Source organism: Prionailurus bengalensis, chromosome B2 (genome assembly GCF_016509475.1).
Source record: "Prionailurus bengalensis isolate Pbe53 chromosome B2, Fcat_Pben_1.1_paternal_pri, whole genome shotgun sequence".
Classification (NCBI taxonomy): domain Eukaryota; kingdom Metazoa; phylum Chordata; class Mammalia; order Carnivora; family Felidae; genus Prionailurus; species Prionailurus bengalensis.
In genome coordinates this window covers 124672679-124696735 of record NC_057349.1, presented here as the reverse complement: position 1 = coordinate 124696735, position 24057 = coordinate 124672679, and the positions used below count along the sequence as shown (strand labels likewise).

At 44.6% G+C, this 24057-nt stretch overlaps 1 protein-coding gene across 2 annotated transcripts in view; it reads right to left on the bottom strand.

Annotated features, from left to right (window-relative positions):
• Window positions 1-23464, bottom strand: part of ARFGEF3 (ARFGEF family member 3) — a 187922-nt gene extending 164458 nt beyond the window's left edge. For both annotated transcript variants that reach the window (XM_043592445.1, XM_043592446.1), the window contains exons 1-2: window positions 23262-23464; window positions 14751-14802 (exon numbers count right to left, since the gene is read on the bottom strand). In XM_043592445.1, coding sequence (XP_043448380.1) covers window positions 14751-14802; window positions 23262-23346 — 137 coding nt within the window. In that variant the 5' untranslated portion in view covers window positions 23347-23464. The remainder of the gene's footprint in view (window positions 1-14750; window positions 14803-23261) is intronic.
• Between the last annotated feature and the right edge of the window lie 593 nt (window positions 23465-24057).

Sequence of the window (24057 nt, the reverse complement as noted above, 5' to 3'; positions counted from 1 at the left end):
AAAGAACCTTCTTGAGTCTATAAGCAAAAATGGAAGAGGAAGACAGAGTGGCATTAGATGCCAGTTTCCTTATTTCAGATGCTGGAATTTATTTTAACCAACACTTTAAACTGCCACAGGGAAGTTGTGCAGATCGAGCCTGCTCGGGCTGATTTGCTTCTAGTTCCCAAGGACTAGATCAGTCCTCCCTGTATTCTTAGGAATCAGAAATAACACTACTTAAATTCAGATTCTTATCGGCTCCTTTGTTCCTGGAACCTGTTCTGCTATCTAAAAATCACACTTTGAAACTCAGCACTAACTGGGGGGGTGGGGGAAACAAAAATAAACCGAAAAAACTTGAATCATGCTGCAAACTGCCAAAACACCATACGCCTATTTTCTATTTTATCAGAGTGATAATACACTCATGATTTGATGTACGTTCTGCAAAGGACCATCTTATTTAAAATCTTATGTAATCTTCCTAAGACCCCAGTAAGGAGTATTATTTGCAGGGCTATGACAGGGCAATTTCGTAGCTCTGCGGGATGACAGGTGACCCAGGTGACAGTTCTACAGGTGCATGAGACACAACAGAGGGCCATCTATCTCTCTACAAAGCGTAATAACAGGATTGCTGCGCAGGCCTAAAGCTTGGAGCCCAAGGACAAGCCTGGCGAAGGCAGGGCTAGGAGGAGTTCCCGTTCTCAGGTAAGAGGGAGAGCTGGAGACTCTTATGAATGAAGGATTCAGGATGCTGACATCTAAAATGGGGAAGACGTGGTTCTCAAAGGGTGACCTAGACGCCTGAGACCCTTTCAGAGGGTCCACGAAGTCAAAAGTTTTTCCATTCTCAATCTCTCAGGAGTATAGGGGGGACTTTATCAAAAAAGAATACCCACAATTATCTGAAAAGGCAATTCAGATTCCTCTCCCATTTTAAACTGCTTATCTGTATGAGGCAGGAATTTCCTTATCGCCTTCAACCAAAGCTACGTATTGGAGCAGATGGAATGCAGAAGCAGAGGCGAGATTCCGGCTGTTTTCCTTTTATGAAGCCAGATACGAAAGATTTGCAAAAAAAAAAAAATATAAAAGTCGTCTCACTAAATTTTTCTTAGTTACTTTTCATAAAAATGTCATTCATATTAACCTACAATAGGCTTGTTACTTTTAATGAATATTTAAAAAAAATTTTTTTAATGTTTATTTTTTGAGAGAGACAGAGACGGTGTGCAAGTGGGGGAGGGGCAGAGAGCGAGGGGGACACAGAATCCGAAGCAGGCTCCAGGCTCCAAGCTTCCAGCACCGAGCCGGATGCGGGGCTCGAACTCACGAACTGTGAGATCATGACCCCAGCTGAAGTTGGACGCTTAACCAGCTGAGCCACCCAGGTGCCCGTGAATTAATATTTTTTAAGTTTCTGTTTTAACTTATAATGTGGTAAATATTGATAGATATAATACAAAGATTTCCCTACAAAGCGCCTTGGGATCCTCAATAACTTTTAGAAGTGTAAAGGGCTTTAAGACCGAACAGTCTGAGTACTGCTCCATTAACGTGACCGCTGAATGGATAGGGAAAGTGTGGCGTGAGTGCACACACACGATGGGGGACATTACTCAGGCATAAAAAAGAAAGAAGGAAATCGTGCCCTTTACAGCAACATGGAGGAGCCTTGAGGACATTATGCTAAGTGAAATAAGTCAGAGAAAGACAAACACCGTGGGATCTTACTTTAAAGTTTCCTCCCACACCCATGCAAAATGGTAGCTATGGGAGGTGACGGACGTTCACTAACCTTACTGTGGCAATCACTTTACAAGGGAAACATCAAATCATCATGCTGTCTGCCTTAAACTTACACAGGGTTATGTCGCTTATATATCTCAATAAAGCTGGAAAAAAATATATGCCTGTCACACGGGGGGGACCTGAGCCAAAGCCCTGTGGGCTAGCGGCTCCTCTCCTGCTCAAACGCTCAGCAGATGGAAGGAAGGAGGAGGTAAATCAGAGGCTCTTCTCCTGGACGGGAGGCGGCCAGCAAGCATGCTGAGCCCTTCTCTGGGGAGACAGAGTCATTCTCTGTGGTCCCACTAGGGTCTCTCTAGATCGGTTCTTCTCTGCATCTACTGGTCAGTCAATAATCACACTGGGGAAACAGAGGCACCCGGACACCTTGCAGTGTCTATCTTCGTTTGTGGAAGCTGACAGGCAAAATGACTAGTTCAGGGTCCCGACAGTCATATGTGGGAGAACTGGGACTTGGAGCCAGGACCTAGTGTATCACCATTACCGTTTCCGTTTCCTTTCTCCTCAAATGGTGCGCTCTTAGAGGGGAGACAGTGTCCTATTCCCAGTACACAGGATGTGGCCCAGGGATGCCTGTCCCTGCCTGCCACTGCCTCTTCCACCACAGCCGAGACCCCCTCACACTGTCCTCCTACTGTTGATCACAGCTCCAGACGCCTCGACTAGAGATGCTGGCATTCAAGACCGAACGCTGCAAGTAATCTCACGAGCAAATATTTATAAAGGCGTCCCCTGTACTGGGTGCTTGGGTGCACACACCTTAAACCAACAATGGTTCTCTTTCTTAATCAAATATCCTCTTGACTTTAAAATTACAACTATACGTTTTGCGACGTCATGAGTGCTCTCCTCCCCACTTGCAGCAAATGTCAGGTTACTGGCCTTGTCTTCCACAGCCAGCTTCATTTCAGAAGTGGAGTTAAGATCCCAGAGGGCAGACACAGCAGCCCTCCCCAGGTCAACCCAGGTGGCCTCTGTGTCCAGGCCCCTCCCCACCAACCACAGCTGGACACAGTTTCCTGGCTTTTTTTCTGCCAACACTCTGAAATAAACATACAAAAGCCCTTTTGTCTTTGAAAGATTTTTCTCCCAGCTGGCAAATACAGAAAAACAAAATGGGGCTTACAAAAGAAAGCAAGCAACGGGGAAGTTACAGGTTCAGAGGCCAAAACACCCCCAACTTTAAAATACAATAGTTCTCTCTGGACTTTATTAAATGAAAAGTTAGTCCAGGTCTGCTCCCACCTGCATGTGATCTATGCTGGATGCGTTTCTTCAGTTTAGGCCTAACTCGGTAAAAATCAGTCCTGCACTGAATCTCCTCTCGGTAATTCTGCAGGCTCGCGCGGCATAACCCTCCCTAAAGAGACCACCTGAGCTGCTGCTTAGCAGTTTCCTCAGTCAAGTGAGCAGAAGCTCCGAGAGGTAAGGGTTAGCTAATTACGTAATGACTCAGGCTTCCCCGGTGGGTACTCACATCAATTCCAGACCTGAGTCTTTGATCTTAAGGTCTCCTTCTGCCTCACAAGGAGGAAAAGTCAATTTAGGTCATTTCCTGGCAAAGTCCTGTCCACACACTAATCTCAATGGCTCTAATAATTCCTGCTTCTTCCCTCAGCCTGTATGTATGACACGCCCTCTTTTAAAAGCCCTGACTCCTTGTAGATTGCATTTAAAGTTGTTTCAGCGCAAGGCGATCTTATCCGTGTTCCTACATTAGTACCTTGCTCTCCTGAGTGAGCAGCGGCTAAATACAGATTTCCCAAGAGCTCTTTCCAACGATGGTGCTTCATCAAGTCATTTACTGCATGAAATTTAATATTCTATATCTCAGCTTTTCATGTAAGTTACAAATAAGAAAAAATAAACCTCTGTGATAAGTCAGTAATGGTAGAGGGAATACCCCGCCAGAGTTTAAGACAGTAAGCTCTGGAGTCCAGCACAGTCCCGATTCTGCCCCAGGCCAGCTTGAGGAGTTTGGCCGGTCTCTCCAAAACCTCAGCATCTCCCTTGCCTCCCTCACAAAAGCGCCGTCAGGATAGAGATCAGGATGCATAGCACCGAGGAGAGGCCCTGTCACACAGTGAAGGTTTTCAAAATGTTAACCTGTGTTCTCAAGTGTCCCGAAATTAGTTGAGAAAATACAAAGCCTGGTAAGCATGCCAAGAGGCATCGCATTGACAGAGTCCTGGCCTATCAAACAGGTAAAGGGAGAGCTCCAGAGTCAAATTTATTGGACTTAACTTGAAAAAGATACACCTGGGTATTGTTGTGTCATTACATAGTCGTACAGATTTATCAACAGTTCAGCTGCACACCTAAATGTGCAGTAAAACAAAAAGAGAAAAAATATAAAATATTCAACAAAGGAAGGTGTCCCAAGAGACTAAATATGATTTTAGTTTTTGCGCCGTGCTTTCCCCAGTAGAAAAAAAGTCCTGCGGGGTGAAAAGGAGAGATACAAACAACTCACTGAACCATTTCCACCACCGAATCAATAACCTCCAGTCCCTGCCCATCTCTTGGAATCCACTGTTATAACCCATCAATAGAAACAATTTCTCAGAGGCATACTTTGAAACAAAGCAGGAAATTTGGACCTAAATCGCCTATAAGGCACAGTTTAATTATAAAAACCAAACAGAATAAAAAGCCTACCTTCACACCATTCAAAAAAAAAAAAAAAAGAGAGAGAGAGAGAGGCTTAAGAAAATTTGTGATTAGATGGTTATATTTTTCTCAAAATGGACTTTTATGTTTCCTTGCAACACTTCCCTTTAGAACCAAGGGCTATAAAATAAAAACATCAACTGGCATAAAGGAGTGATGAGTGGCCATGGATATTTTCAAGCATTAATAGTACCTGGTTCACATTCCAAAATATCAGCCAAGCCCAAGATCCCCTACATCCTACTTTGGGTGGGTTATCCACTTCTTTAATTGACTGCATCATTTACAGGGGCTTTTAGGGCAGGGGCTATTAACAAGGAGAAGCTTTATAATGGAGAGCTAATTGTAGGTCCTCCTTATCAAAGGGAATAGAACACAAAACCATTAGGACTGGCCTAAGGGCTGGCAGATAACACACAGAAGAAGGTTTTTGTAAGTGAGGAAATAGTATAGTATTGTTACTTATACCATTTGTTGTTAAAGGTGACAGGAATACTCTTTGACTCCCATAGCAGCAGGGGAAGGAAAGAGAGAAATCAGATCTTTGGGGCACCTTGATTTCTAACAAGGATTTCAGCATCCCCGCTGCTAAAGGCTTCTCCACATGCCCCGTTCCTTGCCAATATTTGTGGCCAACAGGGAAATGTCATTCTGCTCACCTGTTTCGGGCAAGCCTGCTCTCAGGAAGCTGGAACACCAGGTCAGCTCCAGGGCAAGTCCTCATTCCCTTAAATGGTCCCTATCCACCTCCAGCAAGGTTGACAGAGTCTCCTTCCTTCCTTTCATGACTTGCTGACACAAAGAATTCTCTACAACTTGAAAATGAGCCAGGCTTAGATTAACCAAACTGTCTTAAACCTCTTCTTTTTAAAAAAAAAAAAATTGTTTTCCTATTGCACAACCAGCAAAATATCAACAGAGCCAAAATTTACTTGCATTTGCATGCCTTTGCCAAGGGAAGTCAGCTGTACTGGGGAAGAAAGGCAGAAGCCAGAAAAGAGAGGAGCCCTCAAGATGAGCTTAAACCCGTGAGAAGCACAAATGTTTGCGATTCACCTGGAATAGCCTGGAAGCCTGATAAGCAGCACCTGTCCTGCACTTAGGCCACAGCCTCCATTCAGTTAGCACAAGCTGAACACAGGACCTGGGAATTCTACAAGAACATCCTTTGCTTCCTTCTCTTGACCATAGGATAGCAAGGGGAGACCAACACTTCTCCCAGACACAAGAAAGGCAGAAACAACGATGAGATTGAAACTGCCTGCCAAAAACCACTATTGAGGTATTTGCGGTCCTCGTCCATTTTAAATCACAGTCTTTCCCAGTTGATGTGGATACGGTGACTTCTTCAATTAAAAAACAAACATAAGTTTTGCACATCCTGTAGAAGTGGCTCCAGGGTTCAAAACAGAACTAAAACACTAAAATAGATCAAAGCAGCAGAAAGGCAATTAAAATGAAACCATACGAGGCATGGAAAGCTATTATGGATGGTTCTCTCAAAGCATAAATGCTGATGAATGTGCTCCCATCCTGCAGGAAAGATCAGTAGGGCCCCCCATCAAGATAGGGAGGAATGTGCCAACATCTGAGTTGAGAAAAGGATGTGGACCAGGCAGGCAAAATGAAGCAGAAGGCTGGGCAGAGGCTCAGCCTGGGTGGGGACAGGAGAGGTGTGGGGGACACAGACAAGGGCAAATGGGAAGAAGGGCTGTTAGAGTCTTTCTGGGAACAACAACTGGCAGGAGAAAAGTAATTAGGCGGAGATTGGATGTGAAAAATCACAGAGAAGGTAAGCAAAAGGCAGCTGGGCCATGGCCGGGGTAATGTCTGGGATTGCTGTCAAAGGGGCACTAAGAGATGCCAACAAGAGGTTCATTGCCATTGGCTGCCTTTTAACAAGACAGGCTGAGGGTTCCCTGGACCGTTTTATCTCATCGGTACCAGTCCTGTTGTAAATAACCTGGGCTAAGAGAAGGGGCAAATCCTGGATTAGAACAGGATGGGGGTGAAGGTTCTTTAGTTCTTTACAACAGGAATACTCCACAGTCAAATTCATGTTGGGAGTGTGGCAGGGCAGGCAGCTTCCCTCTTCCACGTGGGCCAATGAGAGCTGAAACCCTTGGAGAGTCAATGTCCTTTGGCCCAGCACATTAACCAACTCCCAACCCCTGATCTAATACACGTCAGGCTAGTTGGGGCTTTGGTTGACGAGAGAGGTCAATGGATTGGGTGCTAGGCTTCTGGTTCTACTCTCTGGGACCAACCCCCTCCCCCCGTCAGCCAATGAGATCTGAGAAGTTCTATCGCCAAAGTTGAGATTCCATTCTGGTATGGATTCTTTCAAATACTATATTTCCTCAGACTCCGGAGAGGAGGGTACAGGTCCCCTGGGACATGTACGGCAGTGTGGAGAAGCAATTTCATCCTACAAGCATTTACAGGGCACCAAACTAGGGGATGAAAAGATGAATAATTTACATATATGAACTCCTTGAGGATAGGGTCTCAGAACAGAACCCCTAGACAACTGCCGATACAACGGCTAAGCGCCATGAGAGATTTATGTATAGCGAGGGCACAGAGAAAGATCACTTCTAGCAAACACAGCTCAGCCTTCAAGGAGAAGTAGGAGGATGAAGTGAGAAAGGCTGTGTGTTATGAGACACTCAGTAGACAATCTTGATGAAAAGGGCAGGTCAGAAAATGCCCCCCTCGTGTTTTAGTGCCCCATATAAAGGGAGTTTGGGATCGCTAACAAAACACCTCAGATCTACTGCTTTAGTCTAAGCTTTGGCATGCAGAAGAAAGATTTGTAACAAGCAAGCTTTATTTCAGCTTCTGAGATGGGCCCAGGAAGGAGGAGGAACAGGTGCTGGGAAATGCCTTCAGTAAAACATTAGTACACGTGGGAGAGGGTATCCTGGAAGTGGGGTCTTACTAAGCACACCCTTCATCCCAGGAAAGAGCAGTTTTTCCTGATAGTACATGTTGCCAAGGCTCCGCCCAAAGCAGGACAGAAGAAACAGTCTGTGGAATCTAGACGAGACAGAATAAAGCTTGATTTGAATGTGGATGGCCCCAGCAGCCATGAGAACTTTCTAAGAGTGCAGGGCTGGAACTTGGGTGAGGTGGGTGAGGCACCGGCCTCGGGCACAAAATTTTAGGGAGCATTAAAAAACTCAATCAGCAAGATCAATAATATTTTAATGCCACATTTTTTTCCTTTTTAAAATTCCAGTATAACAAGCACACAGTGTTACATTAGTTTCAGAAGTACAATATAGTGATTCAACAATTCTCTAAATTACTTAGTGCTCATCATAAGTGTACTCTTTCACCCATCCCCCCACTCACCTCCCCTCTTAGAGCTATCAGTTTGTCCTCTATAGTTATGAGTCTGGTTTTTTGTTGGTCTCTTCTCATTTGTTTTAGTTCTTAAATTCCACATATGAATGAAAGCCTTTTGACTTTCTCTTATTTTGCTTATCATTATACCTTCTAGATTCATCCATGTTGTAGCAAATGGCAAGATTTCATTCTTTTTTTATGGCTGAGTAATATTCCATTGTGTGTGTGTGTGTGTGTGTGTGTGTGTATTCTTTTTTTCTTTTTCTCCATATCCTCACCAACACTTGTTGTTTCTTGTGTTGTTTTCTTTTTTTTTAACCATTCTGATTGGTGTGAGGTGCTTTAAAGCCACATTTTAAAAACTCGAAATGAATGCCAAAATTCCATGGCAAGCGAAATGCCAAATTTTAAAGACAGGATCTGGCCCTGTACTTCCATGACTTAGCCTCACTCACCTCACCTGCTCCTGGTCATGGGGCAGTGAACCTCTTGGAAATCTGACAGGGGAGGCAGAGTAGTTTGTCAGAGACCCAGGCAGCTCAACCAAGACATCAGACTTGTAGTGGCCTAACGTGTCTGGGCCTCGGCATGGAGTGAAAAGCATCCTCCTTACGGATTTATGTAGAGTTATGTGAAGATGTCCAGATCCACAGCCACCAGAATTTGGAGTTCCAAATCCACTAGAAAAGACAGCAGGCAAGCCATTCTGGCCCAGTCTCTGGGTGAGACTGACCACACCCAACCAAAACTCAGAAGCAGAAGAACACCGCAAAACTCCATGAGACAGGGAAGAACATTTTTTAGGAATGTGCCAGCAGGTCAAGAATGATCTGGTGGGCGCCTGGGTGGCTCAGTGAGCTAAGCGTCCGACTACGGATTTTGGCTCAGGTCACGATCTCATGGTTTGTGAGATCGAGCCCTGGGTCAGGCTCCACACTGTGTGTGGGGCCTGCTTGGGGTTCTCTCTCCCCCTGCCTCTCTCTGCCCCTCCCCCACTCATATGTGCACGTATGCATGCATGCATGCATACACTCTCCCTCTCTCTCAAAATAAATAAACATTAAAAAAAAAAAAAAGAATGATCTGGAAGAGGCAGTGACTGCATACAACAATGGTACTGAAAGGTCCACAGAAGAACCCTTTTCTTTTTCACAATTAGGGTTGGATATAATATAAACTCTTCAACATTTCTGAGAAAAAAAAGATCAGACAGAAGCAGGTATCATCTTAACCAAGCCACGGCAAGGACAGCAGGGTATGGAGAGGGGGATGGCTGATGAATCAACTTGCAAGAAGCTCAACATTCCAGAAGTTGTGGTAACTCCAGGTAGGCTTAAGCCAGGGGCTCCCTGCCAGGCAAGGCTGGTGACAGCTTCACAAAACACAGACATCACACCTGAATATTCATAACAAAAACCACAGTAGCCCTGAAGAATCCATAAATGACCAGGCTATTTTGGTTATATCGCTCGATTCCCAAACCACAGGGAAAAAGCAAGGAGGTTTAGGGGGTGAGAAGACAAAGTAGAAAAGTGTCAGAGACCAGAAAACGTTTTGTGTTATTGGCTACTAATATTTCTTGATCAGTAGCTTCCCAGGCTAATTTATCACTTGGTTGAAAAACCAGTGGCTAACAACAATGAAGTCAAGGACTATTAGTGGTGACTTGACTTGGTCAGAGATAGTTCACCAAGTCTATCCCAATTAGGAAGCACCGAAAGTTGCCTCCTGCGTATCAGACAAGTAGGACCTAGAAGTGGAAACCCCAATCAAAGGAAGAGCCTGAACTACTTGATGACCTCCTTCCTGAGTATAGGGACACTGTGATGGCCCACGAATTCATAGGTTTTCGACCCTGTGAAGACACGGAAGGCCTGAAGTTTAAGAAGAAGCAAACGAGGAGCAAAGACAGTGAAGGTACAGGCTCCTCATGGCGGAAGATAAGGACTTCTTAAAGTTCCACTCCCAAGTTCAAAATCAAGACTTAGGGCAAGAAGGTAGAATGATTCTCACATAACTGTCTACTAACAAACTCGGGAAAGGTCACCCTGGAGCTTCCTCCATCCCTGACGGTGAATCTCACCGGCACGCTGCATGAATGCCTATCCCTGTTGCTATAGCTGCTAACTTTATAAACCAGGAGAGTGGACAGTGGCTCAATGAAGGAGCTTGAGGGGGAAACAGGCAATGCCTCTGATCACTCCTCAGCTTCACCTACAATGTTTTATGGTGGGGCTTCCCCCCGACAATGCCCTACACATGACTGAATAGGGCATGTGACTAAAATCACTCACGTGACAGTAGTCCACTTTGGACTACTGTGGTTTGTACAAGAAGTCCTCAGAGCAATCAATGGTAAAACAGAAGTAATACGACCATAGGTCTCTCGAGGTTTCAGTCTTCTTCTGATCGGAGCTATCATTCCTAATATACGCAACTGAGCGAAGCAATATTAGCAATGATTTATCACGATGTTAATATATTTATCATAAAAAGCAATCCATCAGTGGCAAAAGAAAACTTAAGAAAAACAGCACAGCAAAAGTCCTTGAGATTTGAATTATTCCCTATTGCCCTTTCCAAAACAACAAAATACCTGCAAATAAACGCTTTTAAGTGATTATCAGAAATGGAAACTGAATCTGAAATATAAAATCAGGAGAATACAAGACATCGTTAACGAATCTGCTTTCTTTACCATATACTAAATAGAAATATAATTGAAGAAAAAGATTTAAAACATAATTGAGACAAATAATCAACGTATCCAAATTCTTATGCACAAATATTTAGTCACTAGATTTTTTTTTTTTGAGCAGGTACTCAAATAATAGAAAGATGCCCTCTTAAATAACTGGACAGAGTTAAGTACTCTCGGTTTAAAAATTCCTGGCAGTGGAATCAAAGAATCAAAGGAAGACTGATTTCACAACAAAAGAAGAAAAGCCCATTACAGCATATCTCACTATATTGCTTCCCCTTATGATAAAGGGAAATAGGAAATCAGACAAATATTGATTCAATGGCTCTTGTTTGTCCTAACTATGGCTTATTCCTATACCCTGAAAGAGGCCTTAAAAACCTCCCAACTATTGTGAATCATAGTCAGACTGAAACCTCCTTATATATATAAAAACCTCCATATATATATATATATATATATATATATATATATATATTTATAAATTTACAGTCACTACCACAAGAACAGTGTTTTCCAGCTAGGTATTTCTTTATTCTCCTCCCTCTGACTGTAAAACCTTTGAGTGCAAGGCTCACATCTGCTTCGTCTCATTTATATGGTTTAGTTCTCTGTACAAAAATGGTTGATAGACCTCACTGCACACCTGGAATACAAACACATTCCTTTGCACACAAGGATGGCATCACCAGCTCTTTATCATTAGGATAAACACTCCGAATTATCTGCTAACAACGGTGAAAGCACGAAAACACATTATAGATAGATAGATACATACATACATACATATAGATACAGATACAGATACAGATACAGATACAGATACAGATACAGATACAGATACAGATACAGATAGAATTCATCCACAGTTCCTGGTCCACCATCCCTGCCACCAGTTTGGTGACCCCCTTCTACAGGTTATACAAGCTGGCAAGCTGGCTCTGGGTAAATCTTGAGGCCATGGGTGAAAGTAAAGTTAAATGACATGGCTGAATGGAGACCAACCATGTTTCCATTAATACTGCACTTTCTCTAACTCATCTGCCCCCCACCCCAACACACACACCAAGAGTTGGGAAAGACCAGTTGTCTTTTGATGAACATTCTTAAGCAGTGGCCAGGAGCCTCTTCTGGTATCACTGTTATGTTCTTAGGCCTAACACTAATAGGCAGAACTTTTATCGCAGACCCAGAACCACAGAAAGCTCAGCTGTCAGGTTCAACCACTCTCTGGATTTGGAAATAGCTTTTAGAGCCTTTCTGGCTCCAATAGCCACTAAGAAAAATGTAAAGTTCTGGTTTGCACATATTTTAAATTGACGTTTACATTTCTTCGTCATAATTCTAATTACTTGAAAAGGCTATAATTCTGGCATATTGGAATTATAACAGTTTTTAGTTAAAACATATCACTTATTTAAATGTATTAATGAAATCAAAATACCACACCAATTTGAAAACCAGCTTCATCCATCAAAAAAGTATATGAGCAAACTTAAAAAAATTTTTTTTTAATGTTTATTTATGAGAGAGACAGAACACGAGCTGGGGAGGAGCAGAGAAAGAGGGAGACGCAGAATCCGAAGTAGCCTCCAGGCTCTGAGCTGTCAGGATGGAGCCTGCTGCGGGGCTCAAACTCATAAACCTTGAGATCATGACCTAAGCTGAAGTCACATGCTTAACCCACTGAGCCACTGAGGCACTCCTATGAGTGAACTCTTCAGAGTAAAAGATGCTACATTGTTCTCTTTTCTCCTTGAACTTGTATTTCCATTCTGCTTCCCCAACTTAATTTTCTCTCAATATTATATGTTTTAATTATGTTTTTAATGGTTATTTATTCTGAGAGGCACTGTACATGAATGGGGTAGGGGCAGAGAGAGAGAGAGAGAGAGAGAGAGAGAGAGAGAGAGAGAGAGAGAATCCAAGCAGGCTCTGTACTGTCAGAGCAGAGCCCAATGCAGGGCTTGATCCCATGAACCCTATGATCATGACCTGAGCCAAAATCAAAAGCCAGATGCTCAACCACCCAAGCTACTTAAGCGCCCCAATATGTTTCAATTCTTGAGAGCTTTTTTTATTAATCTCCCTACTATATTTCTGTGTATAAAATGTATACAAAGTGATTTTTTAAAAGTCTCCTGTGCTCATGAGGCTTAAAAGTGTTTACTTTTCTTCTGGCTTGAGGTACCATTATGAATGCACCTAACTGATACAAACAGTATTAATGATTATGTATAAGAATGTTAATGTAGTTAACACGAAAAGTATAATTTTATCAGAAATGCATTCCTAAAGAAACAGATAGGTAGGCCTTGTTTATTTTTATCTTCAATTACTTCATATATCTATGGATGAGTATCCCTTATTGCTAGAATAAGGTGGGATTTAACATCATTTCTAGACTTTTTCACTCTTACAGATGTAAGCAGTAAGAAAACTTAGTTACATAAGAATGAAGGAGACTTGGCATCAAAACATCTTTTTTTTGTCTATTATAACTAGAAGAGGTCTTCCTTCAATGTTGCTGAAAGCCAAGAAGTAAAAACTAACCTGCAAAAAGATGTGTGGTCTGGTCATTACAGTCATCCCTTTTACCAACACAAACACTAGTATTTTCATAGTCCTTTGTTGGGGGAAGACATTTCTGCACCCCCACAGAACATACCGCGGTAAGATTCAGAATGGGATGGGTAATGGCGATGCTTTCCTTGCTCAAGGGGAAGAAGAGGGACTATAATAGGTAGGCTAGAAAAGGAGATGTGGCAAAATCAGTTTTTGGAAAGGGCACCTATAGATAATGAGGACCAGGAAATCATCTCCCTTAAACTACCTATGCCTTCGTATCTCTAGGAGAGTCTTCATGTTCTCCTATGTGCATGGGTACCCCAGCTGAAACACCGCCCCCAGCCCCCCTGGACAAGAGCGATGCTGGCAGCCATTCTGTCCATTTAGCTTTATGCACACAAAAGTACATGTGGTTTGATAAACACATGAATTTCCTTACAATATATCCGCTTGCAGCAGATGCTATAGGAGACGCAATAAATTTTTAAACACAGAATCATAATTCTTGTTCATTCTACTTGCAGAGATAGAAAACGCCTAATAAGTCATTATGTCCTGACAGTTTAGGACTATACTCAACAAAAGACTGTAAGTTCAATGTTTTTAATAATGTCCCCAAACATCTGGAAACCATCCAAAGATCTAATACTAAGAAAATTACCAGGGTGCCTGGGTGGCTCAGTTGGTTAAGCATCCGACTTTTGATTTTGGCTCAGGTCATGATCTCACGGTTCATGAGATCAAGCCCCACATCGGGCTCTGCGCTGACAGCACAGAGCCTGCTTGGGATTCTCGCTTTCCCTCTCTTTCTGCCCCTCCCCCCACTTGTGCACTCTCTCTCACTCTCCCAAAATAAATAAGTAAACTTAAAAGAAACTTATTAAATAAATGTTAGAGCAGCCATATAATGGAAGAATATACAATATTTTAATTTGAAGAACATATATTGACATTAGAAAATGTTCTTCATATGACATGGGCTGAAGAAACAAGCAGGAAACAAACATAATTAAAATTTCATATTAACTTATAAAAATATGTATATGTAGGAAAAAGTCTGTTAAGAAAATCTATTAAACTGTTTTTAGCGGCTACCTTTAGGTGGTGAAATTATGGGCAACTTTCTTATTTGTTCTTTCCAAATCTCCCACAGAGGGCATTTCTCTCATTGATGAAGGATGATGGGGAATTGTCCGGAAGGTGGGGAAAATAGACTCCCCATCTCCGGGCTGTTGTAGGTGGCCAGAGTTTGTGAGATAGTGTTCAGCCAAGGGGCTGGTGGGAGTTAGATCCACCCCACAGGGTGTAGGGCTGCTTCTCCCCAGTGGGGGTGCCATTTCCCGATCTACGGTCAAAGACTTTGTCCACTGGCTACATTCTTATTGAGGTTTTAGTCATTTTTCTCCTTGACCAATTTTATCCTTTCATCTCACTTCCTCAGCTGTTTCTTTCAGATTACTGACTTCACTCATTCCACAGATGCCTAGAAATCACCACAATCAGGTCCCCATCATGCTAACCTCATGATCTATCCCATTTCATGGATGTAAAAAAGCCATTGGCCCACAAGTAAAAGGCTATAAGCCAGTAAGATTATCTGGGCCTTCAGGGAAACCCAGTAGGAGATTCTTACTTTCACTATATTATACAACTCCGGTCTCCTTACCTCAGCAAGTGTGGGGGGATCTTGACAATGGTATCCACACCACCCAGGGTTTCTGCAGAAGAAAAATTACAAAGTTAAAAATAAATATGTATAGAGTGGGAATCTGCAAATAAATATCATGGTTAGTTTTTTTTTCCCCCTAGAAAATCCTATAATTATAAATTGGTCAGTTCTCAATTATCTGCATGCAAGTTATCCATACTTCAAAATCCTTCTCCCTTGATAGCTCCAAAGACGCCCTTAAAGAAGTTTAAAATTAGGATATATTTCCCTATAGAGATACGAAACGAATAGTTAAATTCTTAACCTGAACTGGAACGCCAGTTTAACCTATTGGCTAACTGGCTAAAATGCTGTATTCTTGTAATAAAAAGCAGAGAAAGGACAAAGGACACAAAAGTAAAGACAAACTCTTGGGATGCCATCAAACTAAAAAGCTCTTGCAGAGCAAAGGAAACCATCAACAAAAACAAAAGGCAACCTACTGAATGGGACAAAATATTTGCAAATCATGTATCTCATAAGGAGTTAATATCCAAAATATATGAAGAATTCATACAACTCAACACCAGAAAATACACAAATAATCCAATTTAAAAATGGGCAGAGGATCTGAGTAGGCATTTTTCCAGAGAAGACATACAGATGGCCAACAGACACATGAAAAGATGCTCAACGTCACTCATCATCAGGGAAATGCAAATCAAAACCACTGTGAGATATTAACTCACACCTGTCAGAATGGCTAGAATCCGAAAGGAAAGAAATAAGTGTTGGCAAGGATGTGACAAAAGAGAACCCTTGTGCACTGTTGGCGGAAATGTAAATTGGTACAGACACTGTGAAAAACAGTGTGGAGGTTTCCCAAAAAATTAAAAATAGAACTACCATTCAAAATTCACTAATTCCACTGTTATGGGCTCCTTTACTCAAAGAAAACAAAAACACTGATTTGGAAAGATATATGCATCCTACATTTATCGCACCATTATTTACAATAGCCAAGATATGAAAGCTACCTAAGTGTCCCTCAATGAATGAATGGGTAAAGAAGATGTGGTATAATATATAGAATGGAATACTACTCAGCCATAAAGAAGAATGTGACATCTGTGACGACATTGATGGACCTAGAGGGCGTTATGCTAAGTGAAATAATCAGACAAATACAAATACCACATGATTTCACTTCTATGTGGAATCCAAAAAACAAAATAAACAAAAGCCAAAAATACATTCATGAACATGTACAGAGAACAAACTAGTGCTCACCAGAGGGGAGGGGTGTGGGGGATAGGTGAAATAGGCGAAGGGGATTAAGAGATTCAAACTTCTAGTTACAAACTAAGTAAGTCGCAGGGATGAAAAGTACAGCATCGGGAATATTGCCAATAATATTTTAATAATTTTGCATGATGACATGGTAACCACACTTAAATGTGAACATTTTGTAATGTATACAATGGTCAAAACACTAAGTTGTACACCTGAAATCAACATAGTATTGTATGTCGACTAAACTTCAATTAAAACACAATGGGGCACTTGGGTGGCTCAGTCAGTTAAGCATCTGACTTTAGCTCAGGTGATGATTTTGTGGTTCCTGAGTTCCAGCCACGCACTGGGCTCTGCACAGACAGTGTGGAGCCTGCTTGGGATTCTCTCTCTCCCTCTCTCTCTCTGCCCTTCCCCAACTTGTTCTCTCTCGTTCTCTCTCGCTCAAAATAAATAAACTTAAAAAAATAGTAAATATAGAAAGGAAAGCTATTTACTTGAAAATACTGTTTCAATACCCTTAAATAATAATTTATACTTGTGAGAGACAAAGCATTTTATGCGACATCTCATTCTCATACACACTTATGACGTGATATATTCAACTTTTTTTAAATCGCCCTATAGCTAGGGATACTGAAAGGAGGCTCACTCTTAAATCTCATGAATTCAAGCTGGATGTTCAATATTTTACCATTGTTGTGGATTATATACATTACTTCTGCCTCCAATTGTAGAGAAAATGAAACACGATTCTTTTTCTAAAAACTGTTCTTTTTTTTTTAAAGCTTATTTATTTATTTATTTATTTTGAGAGAGACAAAGACAGCGTGAGTAGGGGAGGGGCAGAGAGAGGGAGAGAGAGAACCCCAAGCAGGTTCCACACTGTCAGTGCACAGCCTGATGTGGGGCTCGAACCCATGAAACCACAAGATCGTGACCTGAGCTGAGACAGAGTGGGGCGCTCAACCGCCTGAGCCACCCAGGCGCCCCCCCAACCTAAAAAACTGTTCTATTTCAATAGCTCTAACAATTCTGCACCCAATTCTGATGTATGTGGGGGGAGGCTTCCCCACATGAACAAGCAATTCTCTCACACCAGCTGAGTGTCCTACAATTTAACTCAATTCTGACGCTATCTACCTGGAGAGAGTATCAGATCCCACAGGTTAAGGGCTCAGTCCTCCAGGACTGCACCCCCCCCCCCTTCAGACACTAATCCCAAATCCAGGTTGTCACCTGGGCTTCTGACTGACCGGCTGTAGGTTGAAGGGTCTAATGGCCCCCTCCTTGGGTTCAGTTAATTTGCTAGGATAGCTCACAGAACTCAGAGAAACATTTCACTCACTACATTCCTGGCTCATTATAAAAGGACATAACTCAGGAATGGCCAGCTGGAGCTGGTAAAGGAGACAGAGCCGCCTAGTGAAAACATGAGGTACGCAGAGATGCATACGTCAAGGGGTGGGGAAAAAGCGTGGAGCTTCCACGCTCTCCGAGGGTCCCATTCTCCCCAAACCTCCGTGTGTTTACCCACCCAGGAGCTCTCCACACTGTGTTCTTTTGGTCTTTCCATGGAGACTTCATCACCCAGGAATGATGACATCCTTGGCCATCCGAGACCAGTCTCAAGCTCCAGCCCTTCTCCTTTCCCTGGACGTCTGGGGTGGGATTAAAAATTCCAACTCTCTAAACACAGGGCAGGTTCTCCTGGCAACTGGCCCCCATTCTTAGGTCACTTCCCTAACATGGCACAAACCACTTTCTGGTTCTCTTCACCTAGGAAATTCAAGGATTTTAGGGGCTCCGTGCCAGAGGCCAGGACAAAGACCAAATATATATTTCTTATTAGAAATCCCAATATCACAAGCTCCAATTTGTTCCCAGTTTTTCAGCTCAGACTGCGTTGACTCCTTTCTTCATTGCTTAGGGTCGACGAGCCCTGTCAACGTGAACCGTGTTCATTGGAGGAGGAGGAAGCTTTCTCCCAGCCTGTTAAAAGATCAGAAGGAAAAATGGACACGAGATGTATCCCTGAGACTCAGGAGTACGAACAGTCCAAAACGTGATGATAGGATCTGGGTCTGTTGTGGCCAAAGGGACAAACAGTAGGCGTAAGCAAGAGGATCCGCAAAACCGAAAGATGGGATCAGCAGGGTCGGTTATGCTGTCGCCAACAAGGCCAACAGAGGAAGGGGAAGAACTGAGGTCAGTCGTTAGGATGAGACGTGATAACAAGAAAGCGAAGCCCTGAGATGCATGTGCAGGGAGCATATCCAAGACCACTCGCATCAGCACGGCCTCCAGTTAGCAGGGCAGGGGCCAGTGCTCGGGACAGTTTGATGCCGTTCCCCAAGAGGAGGGTTTGACACTAAACAACCAAATCAGTGTAGTTCCCCTCATCAGAGAGAGGGGTTTCTGTTCAACTCAGGATGTTCAATAGTGCCTACAACTGCTAACAGGGAGCCCTGGGTCTGGCTGCGTTCCCCTCCAGTGGGGTTGGAGGTAAGAGAAGAGGGCTCAGGGATAACTCCTGAGAAACTCAAACATTTCGGCTAGGGGGAAGTGCTGGAGCTGGCAAAGGAGACCGAGCCGCCCAGGCGTGATAAAAATTGGCAGGGGGTGGTCCTGGAGGCCAGGGTCAGGCGTCCATGGGTATGTGCTGTGGGGCTGAGAGCGCCCTGCTGGACCGAGGTCTGTGTACCTTAGCCTTCACCCTCCGTTGGTGGAATGATGAAGGAGGAAGTCAGATGGCAGTGAGCTGAAGGGTAAGTAGAAAGTGGGGATGTGGACACGATCACTACAGAGACTTTTTAAGAAGGGCGTGGCTGCGAATATAACAGAAACTGTGGCTGGAAGCAAAAGCAGGTGGGAAGGTGGAGGGAAGGATGGCAGTGAATGGACTCTTCTTCCCCCACCCGGCGTCCCAGCCTCTCTCTACTTTTCTTTCCCCTCTCCTCCATTTTCCAAATCCATTCTACACAAGTCCCCGGACATACGTAAAACACTAAAAGTTTCTAAAATGAAGACACAGGCCCTTCCAGTTCTGATGTTCTGACATCTTATCCCATCCAGCCGTTCCCGGCTCACATGCCTCTGGGATTGCCAGTTCTTGAAGGAGAATGCTATTCTCTCCTCGGTCTACAATCTGACCCCTTCCCTGATTCTTGTCTGTTCCCTAGTCAGACCCTTGTCTCCCTGACGAGAAAAATACATAACCTCGTTCGCTCAAAATAGAGGAAAGATACATACCTATATTCCTTATCTGTAGTTACACACCCATTAAGAACACTGATTTTCGGGGGCACCTGGTTCACCCAGTCAGTAGAGCATGTGACTCTTCATCTTGGGGTTGTAAGTTCAAGCCCCACACTGGGTGTAGAGATTACTTTAAAAAAAAATCGTTAGAAATAAAAAAAAGAAAACTGATTTTCAGATAAGTGTTAATAACAAAGTAGAAAATAAAACCAAAAAACCAAAGTTAAAAAACAAAAACAAATGACAGTCCACCATATATAGTATAACCCTTTGCAGAAGGGAAATACTCCAAAATGTGATTTGGGTGTTGAGATTACAAGTGATATTACTTTTTTTTCTTTATGCTGTACAAACATTTTTCAATATCCTAAAATGAGTATATATAAGTTTATAAATAGAAAAAAAGATGAATATCACTTAAGACCCAAACGAGTGACCAATGGACTTTGTTTATTGAACATCTGCTTCTCCTCCTACAGGGGCAGAAGCCACAAAGAAACGTCAGCAACAGTCCCTATGTTCAAGAAGCACTTGTCTACACTGTCGACCTTTGTTGTTTTGGCTGACCAGCGTCCACTCCCTTGTCTTCTGAAACAGCAAGCTACCTTTGTTTTTAGGAAACCATCCCTCTCTGACTCAGAGATTTCATTAAGCCTTGTAGCCTAGGCCTAGGCCAGTTAGGCCATTCTATTCCTTAGCTAGAGGACTGGTTCGGGTACACACGTGACTCCTCAGGATCAAGAGAGAACAAATGAAACCCAAAACTGGGAGGAGTGGCTAGAAGAGCTCCAGTCTCTTGAGACAATTGGATGATGGGCCAAGTGGGAGATGACCTCTTTCTCCTGCGATGGTTTAGGTATGGTCATGGCCTATCTCCTATGATAGAGATGGTTTCAGTGGGAGATGACTCCTCTCTCCTGTGACAGGCTAAATGTCATGGTGACCCCTCTCCCCTATGATGGTGCAAGTGGGAGATAACTCCTTTCTCTTGAGACGGACTAGGTGTGGAAATGACTCTTCTCTCCCATGATGGCTTTAGTGGGAGATGATCCCTCTCCCCTCAGATGGTCCAAGTGTGCTAATGCTTCTTTCTCATGAGATGGTCTAAATGTGATCATTCAGAAGCCCAAAGCCATGGAGACTCACGTAGAGCATGTCAGTCACCCCAAAAAGAGCAGAACAAGGTCCTTGAACAGCGTCTAATTCCTGAACCAAACTCACCCCCACAGCTAGCCTCACCAGGGATAGTGAGTCAATACAGTGAATAAATTGTTTTGCTTAAATCAACTTGAATTAGGGTTTTGTTTTCCTTTGTTCTTCATTTGCTTTTGGTCTCCTGACTACGATATTTCTCAATTATCCTGGCCCTAGATGAGTAGCTACAGCCAACTATAACCCAAAGTAGCAGGTGCTCTAAGACAGTCATGAGGGCAGGGCTCCACACACAGAGGAGAAACGGATTCAACTGAAGAGCTCAGGAAATGCTTCCTCTGTGAGGTGGGCCTTAGGAGTCTGGAAATGGAATTCTCAGCATGAGTAAAGGCAGAGGAGTGTGCAGGGCACAGCATGTTCCAGGAAGTGTTTGTAGTTTATTGAACCCTTGGTAGGGGGAGCAGTAAGAAAGAACAGCCAGGGTTGGATTCTGAAGCATGTTCTAAGGAATTTACCCTTTAATCTGGACAGAAATTATGGAGGTTGAGGAGGGGAAAGTGTTTACAGTAAAAAAAAAAAAAAAAAAAATGGTGGACTGGTGGAACATAGACTGGAGTGGGAAAGAGAACAGGAAACCATATAGCCTTTGTTCATGTTGTCTTCTCCCTCCGACATGCCCTTCTAACACACTCCTTATAGGGAGGAAGCATTTTACTCGTCCTTATATCAATACAGGGGAGGCCTTCATAAATGTTTGCTAAATAAGTGAAGAAAAGAAGGAATCCACAGCTTACCTGCTTTTTTTAATCAAAAGTTTTTTTTAACATTTTTATTTATTTTTGAGAGACAGAGAGCCTCAGCATGAGCAGGGTAGGGGCAGAGAGAGAAGGAGACACAGAATCCGAAACAGGTTCCAGGCTCTGAGCTATCAGCACAGAGCCTGATGCAGGGCTTAGAACCCACAAACTGCGAGATCATGACCTGAGTGAAAGTCAGATGCTCAACTGACTGAGCCACCCAGGCATCCCAACTCAAATCTACTTTAAAAGCCCACCAGCTCACACCAATTCCCACCACTCAACCCCTAACCCCACACACATGACCTCCTCTTTTGATGTTTTCCTGATTTATTCATTTCAACCTCTACAACGAATGCCAGGCCCTGTTACTTAACTATCTCGTGTACTGTCGTCTCCTCTTGGTACCTATAGAACAGTCACTGGGAAAGGAATCACATCCGCTCTTATAATCAGGCTGGACTCCAGGCCCGACTCACATAGTCTACTTACTTCCCAGGTGGGTTCAAGGACTTAAACTCAGCAACACTGCCGTATAACTTAACAAGATGTTGAGTATCAACATTTAAACATTAAAAATACTACATTACACTTCTCTTCCCTGTTATCTAAATCTGCTTAACTTACAGCAAAATAATAACGAACACAAGGAATGGCATGTTTAAAGCGCAGTCAAGCCCTGCTTTATTATGTTACTCAGCCATCTGTGACCCTTCATTAGAGGCATTTGGGAATCTAGCTCTGAATCACTCTGCTGAATGACAATGGCAATGCAAAAATAGTCCTGTGGCTTTAAGAGCCTCGCTGCTCATTTATATTTGGTCCATATTTCTGTAACAGTAAACAATGGTCAAGTTCTGCCTACGTGATAAAGTTCCTGGTAGAAAATGTGATGATAGGCAGATGTTAAAGAAAAATGATATTGCTATGATTACTTGTACACACACACCCAACACATGTGAATTCGGATCTTCTAAGTGTTAACAGAGTTGCCTAAAACATCATCGGATTCTACATCTAGAGGCAAACCTGCTAATGGCACTTATCTCTTTTCAGGCTGTACCACATCGGTGTCATAACAAGCACTGACTGCTTTCTGGTCAAGAGAGAAAGAGATGTAATTTTATTTTGTAACTGAATGGCAACCGAGGAATCACATGCAGGCTTGGGCAAGGCCAGGGCCCCACCGGGCTGCCTTGGTTTCTCCTCGGCCTTTCCTTCTTCCCATCACTATCACCCAAGGCATGCTCCTGATCCCTCTGCATTCCCAACCAGAAACAAAATTTTGATTGCCCAAATTCCTGCTTAATTGGAATGTCTTTCGGTCTTCTCTGAGGTGGAGTTCTGCTCCCTGGGTCTGATGGGAAACCCAAATGTGCTACCTGGAACTTATTTCAATGCTTGCATAGCTCACAAATTTAAAATCCCACCTGTCTGAAGGGCAGACCACAACAGAATTGCAGACGTAACACAATCCCACCCGTGCGTAATTCTTCATGTACAATAACCATGGAAGCCAATACTCAACAAGCCGGCCGCTATCTGGAAAATCAAATCAAATAAGCCATTCCTGGCTGGTCACATTCGCCAGTGTTTCCAGACGGGGGTTACTGGTTCAACTTCCCTCTTCCCCACAGGCGCTTGGAATCGGGCCCCTGGATTCGCACCGGCCGGTGGTCCTAACTCGGAGATGGGTGACCATCATCCACCTTGCTGGGGATCTGAAAAAGGGGGCCTCCTGGCGGGGAAGACGGCCGTTCCCCGTTAAGGTTTACTAGAAGATAGAGACCAGAGGGGAGGCGGATGGATGCTAACGCCCGAACCAAAATTCTCATATCCCACATCTAATCACTGAGGCAACTCTCGCAAATCGCGCGAAATGCATCCATCACCGAAGCTCCACGGAAGCACCCCCCCCCCCCTCACGCATCAGGGCCGGCTCAGCCCCAGCCCGCGCGGCCCTCCGGCGGCGGCGAGCAGGGGCGCGGGCGCCGACCCGCCGGACAGGTGCCCCGCGCCCCGCGCTTACCCAGGGCCCAGGTGCAGCTCTCTTTGATGGCTTTGTACTTGCTCCCGGACGCCTCCTTCTGCAGCTTCCTCAGGATCTCTTCCATCTTGACCTTCGTAGGGGCCCGGCCACCGACAGCGAGAGGAGCGCGCGCGAGGCCCGGCCAGGAACGCCGCCGCCGCCACTGCCCGGCCCCGGGCGCCTAGGCGGCCGCTGCGTTCGCCCCCCTCCGGCCCGGCACGGCGGCTGATGAATCACGCCCGCTCCATGCCGCGGGCCACGTCAGCCCCGCCGCCCCGCCCCGCCCGCCGCCCCGCCCGCCAGGGTCAGGTGCGCTCGGCGCGCGCGGCGGCGGCGGCGGCGGCGGCGGGCTGGAGGCTGGAGGCCGGAGGCCGCGGCCCCCGACCCGCCGCCCGGGCAGGCCCCGAGGCCCCGCGGAAAGGTGGAGGCGGATGTCCGGAGCTGGCTCGCCGGCCGGGCGTTGGCCGGGCGCGGCCCGAGGGAGCGTCTGATCGGCGGCGGGCAGCCGGCGGGGAGGAGCCTCGCCGCGGTCACCCCGACCCCGACCTGCGACCCCGGCCCTGCCCGGCGGCGGGCGGCGTGGGGGCGGCCCCGCCGGCCTTGCGGAGCCCCCCCCCCCGCGCGATGGGGCGGCGCGCCCTAGCATCCCGTTGTCCGGCGCTCTCTGTTTAGTGAGCAGCCCTCTTGGGCCACTCTCGGTGACAGGCTCGGGCGCTACCTGGGAATAGACTGTTGCTCTGCCCAACCTTGTACCAACACTATCCCGTGGAGGGGCTTGAGGGTGGGGGTTCATATC